At 29.0% G+C, this 4,054-nt stretch overlaps 1 protein-coding gene across 1 annotated transcript; it reads right to left on the reverse strand.

The window, feature by feature from the left end:
- Positions 1–1,365: 1,365 nt before the first annotated feature.
- On the reverse strand, positions 1,366–3,372 carry LOC107883712. Its single transcript, XM_016804273.1, has 3 exons — positions 3,341–3,372; positions 2,357–2,630; positions 1,366–1,830 (listed from the first exon to the last, which is right to left on the reverse strand). Exons 1-3 carry the CDS (start codon positions 3,370–3,372, stop codon positions 1,366–1,368), a joined length of 771 nt encoding a protein of 256 aa, XP_016659762.1.
- Positions 3,373–4,054: the final 682 nt, after the last annotated feature.

Raw genomic sequence — 4,054 nt, forward strand, 5'->3', positions numbered from 1 at the left:
TTATGAAATTTTTTAGTATGAGTTGCCATTTGAAAATCAAAAGTTTATGGTGGTTTACCTTATAAATATAAAGGGTGAAAATTATAAAAAAATTTATATAATTCTAGAACAGCATAGATCTAAAATTTTGAAAAAAAAAAAATTTGAAAAAAGTGAATACTTTTTGAGATAATGAGTGTTTTACGCTTAATCAATCACCCCTGTATTAATTACAATTAATAAGTGCCACAAGGAAAAGCTAGTTTCTAAAAGTACTAAAAGAGCCATGGCGAATACTTAAGTGGGACCTTGTAAGCGACCACGTAATCCGACTGTTGTCTAATATATAAAGGTGCTCTGTGAGGAAGATAAAACACACTATTTCTGCGTGACGACTAGTTGACAGTATTCATGCTAGAGATATTTGTTTTAAATTGTATACATTACTCTGTGTGTTTAAAAAGTGTTAAATACTAACCTCACGTAAATAAAATTCATCATAATAGTTAATTTGACTACGTGTTTAATTCATTTGATTCGACCTTTGTCAACCGTACTCCACAACTGGACCACAACACGGTCGCGATACAGGATAACCTCAAAATCTACGGGTTGGACTTTGAACTCAACCGTCGGCACTCAGCTGTATAGAACAAGTGACACTGTTCGCACGACGAACTACGCGAGGGGCGATAAACATTCGCGGAGTCGGCACTTCACAACTTCGCGATCACGATAACTTTAACGGTCGCGGCGAAACGCAATAACGATTGCGCGTAACGGTCGCACAAACCACGTGATGGATACTGTTACGTGCAGCCCTTTCAGAATCCAAACGATGATGTAGTTTGAAATAATAATACTAATTTCAAAGTAATAAAATGTGATTTAATAATTTAGAACAGTCAATTATGAAAATATAGTAGTAATGTAGAATGATTCCGTGGTAGTAGCGGTGTATAATGGCTGGTGGCGTGAAGTGACTTCGGTCTTGCTGGTCCAGGTACATCTGATCAGGTTGTGCTCCTGTCTCCCTTATATATGCTGTCAGCTCCTTTGATCTGGTCAGGTGCCTTGGGTGTGGTCGTAAAAGTTGTTGTAGTTGCCGTACTGAAGAAACCGCCGCCCCGTGTCATAGGTTGTTATGGATAAGATTGCTAAATGCTTTTACAAGGAGAACCGCATAGTATGCTTTGAATAAGTAAAAGCGGTTTATAATACCTTCAATTTTACATTCTAATACATGCCCATTACAATACGATCGACTCTTAATACGAAAGAGTCGTATCCCACTTCTGAATTGTAAAGAACGTTTTACTAACTGTTTAATTCATTTGATTCGACCTTAATCAACTGTGCTCCACAACTGGACCACAACACCATCAATTAAAAAAAAAACCAATTGGTAACTTCCAGTAGGTAACCATTTATTCCAACTAATATAAAAACTAAAGCATTTTTTGCCTCTTGTATATTTGTATCTGTATTTTCGGTACTTGTGACACCCAAATCAACAAAGATTATATACACATTTCGATTACTATCCATTTCTACTTGTTTTCGTATACTCATTTCATCAATCACTAAATTACATTGAACTACTTTTGTTTTTGCAAAATCAGCCAATGTATCAAAAGATTCTTTAGTAAATCCGGGTTTGCCATCAATGGCCATATACCACCGACTTAATGTTCTTGGGTGAGGCAATGTGTTATTAAACTTTTCTCTAACATACATATAAGCCTTGGGTGAATAATATTGCAAAGTTACTGAACATTTTCGAATTTCTTCACTATAGGTATTAGGTCTCTTTCCAGCAACAATATATTCAATAATATCTGATCTTAATGCCTAAACAATATTTATTTAAGATAATTTATATACCATAAAACACAATGACTTTTAATTGACCATTTCCAAATCAATAAATCATTCACAGATAATAATAAAATCACATTATGAAACACAAAATTATATTTTATTATTAATATAAGATTAACATATTATTGGTATTTGTCTTTCCGAAGTCTTTTCACCTTAAGATTCCACTCCCAATTGTTTTTTTGACAAATGATTCACAGACATAAACAAAAATAACAAATGGTATTAATATACAGTTTTAAATTTACGAATATATTATTAAGTATAATAACATTAATAAACACTAAGAACAACATAAAGAAATACATTGGTTTAATATAAAAAATATTATGTTTGAAATATTGAATTAAATATTGAATATGCTTAAAAAGATGTTGTTGACATCTTAAGGCATTGTATTTCTTTACATATGCATATTATAATATCTTATTTAATTATATTTATGTTTATAAACAAGTATTAAAACGAATATTAATTTTACTTTTATATTACTTACTTTACAGTTATCGGCTGCAGAAATAGTTTGTAATAGCCTATCATTTTGATCTTTGATAATCATATTCAATTCGCAAATTTTTTGTTCGAGCCGATGGCATTTTTGAACTAGACATTTGTTCTTTTGTCGAAGTTCTGACACTGTTGTTTGGACAAATTGAAAATTTCTTTTTGATCTCTGAGGTGTACTAAAATCTGATTCAGACAAGTCACCAAATCTTGACGAAGAACACGACACTTTTCTAGGGGACACTGATGAACTAGAAAATAGTTTCCTGTATGAAAGTAACAATATAATATTGTTTTAAATATTTTATTTAAATTATAAATTTATTAGTTAGGTACCTTTTAGATTGATACAATGGTGTTTCTGGCGATTGAACCTGATCATTTTCATCTTAACTGTAACCAAAAAAATATACATCATTTTTTTAAATATTGTGATTTAAATAAATTAATAATAATTTTACTTTTTCAAAACATCCGGAGTTGGCACTGCGTCATAAACTAATGTTTTTTTGGAACCATGTACAACATAATATTGGGGTTTAAAATGGTTTGAACAAATTTTATCCCACTATCCAGCGCTTGTCAAGTTTAATATATTTAGCCACAAGTTTTTCCTTTGGTCTTTGGGAAATCTAATGTTGAGAAATAAAATATTATAATGTGAAACTAAATTATTAAGTTCTTAATTAGGTACTTACGAATGAAAATACAGTTTATCATTATTTATAGATGATGTTCCACAATATACACATTTATAAACCATTTTAATATATTATAATAAAATAAATTATAATAGACTGTATAATATATAGTACCTATTACCTATGTCCTATATAATAATTATATTATTAAATACTAAAATAATAAATAATTTAACTCATCGTTACAATCCGACAAGCTCACGACGCTCACGTTAAAATGTTTTATTATCAATTGATATTTCATAAGCATAATCTATATGATAACATATTTAAACCAGAAACCACTACAATAACCACAAGTGACCATTGTGTTAACATATATTCTCTTCGGGCACAGTATACCGTGTGTCTAAGGTATAGGGATGTCCTATCCATGTATATATTATCTACCTATGGTTCTAGGTCACTTTGTACGGTCAAGGATTAAAAGTGCGAAACGCGGACCCTTTGTACTATTATATACATAAAGTATATATTATTAATATAAGTTATATAGGTACCTAAGTAGTAAGTATATATAATGTCAATTATTAAAATAGAAAAATTAAAAATGAGTAGTAAATTGTTATAGCTATTGTATAGGTATTAATAATAATCAAAATAAACAAACAATCAATAATATGATTATAAATCTTAATACATTTTATTGTATTATATTATCAGTTTTAAATTAAATTAAAAATGTGTACAATATAAATATGTAAAAATGATAAATAAAATATAATAATGAAAAAAATCTTTAAAAACTACATCTATTATAATATGAAAATATAAAAATATAATATTGATATAATACCTGGTATCAAGCTCAGATATAAAGTGCACATGCATAATTATAGATTAATATTCATTGAGGGTTTAATAAATCAATTTTGGTATAATTCGTCAAAATAAATCAATTTTAGAATAATTCGTCAAAATGAACGATCTATAAAATATCAAATTTCCATTATTTAATACTAATAAAACTCTTTAAAAACTAATTGTAT

The sequence above is a fragment of the Acyrthosiphon pisum genome, chromosome X (assembly GCF_005508785.2).
Source record: "Acyrthosiphon pisum isolate AL4f chromosome X, pea_aphid_22Mar2018_4r6ur, whole genome shotgun sequence".
Classification (NCBI taxonomy): domain Eukaryota; kingdom Metazoa; phylum Arthropoda; class Insecta; order Hemiptera; family Aphididae; genus Acyrthosiphon; species Acyrthosiphon pisum.

Coding starts and splice junctions, on each gene's coding strand:
- LOC107883712 (XM_016804273.1), bottom strand. CDS start 3,372: ATGGTCACTTGTGGTTATTGTAGTGGTTTCTG. Junction 2,631..3,340: donor GGTTATTGTAGTGGTTTCTG/GTTTAAATATGT, acceptor ACTTTCATACAG/GAAACTATTTTCTAGTTCAT. Junction 1,831..2,356: donor CTGCAGCCGATAACTGTAAA/GTAAGTAATATA, acceptor AATATTGTTTAG/GCATTAAGATCAGATATTAT.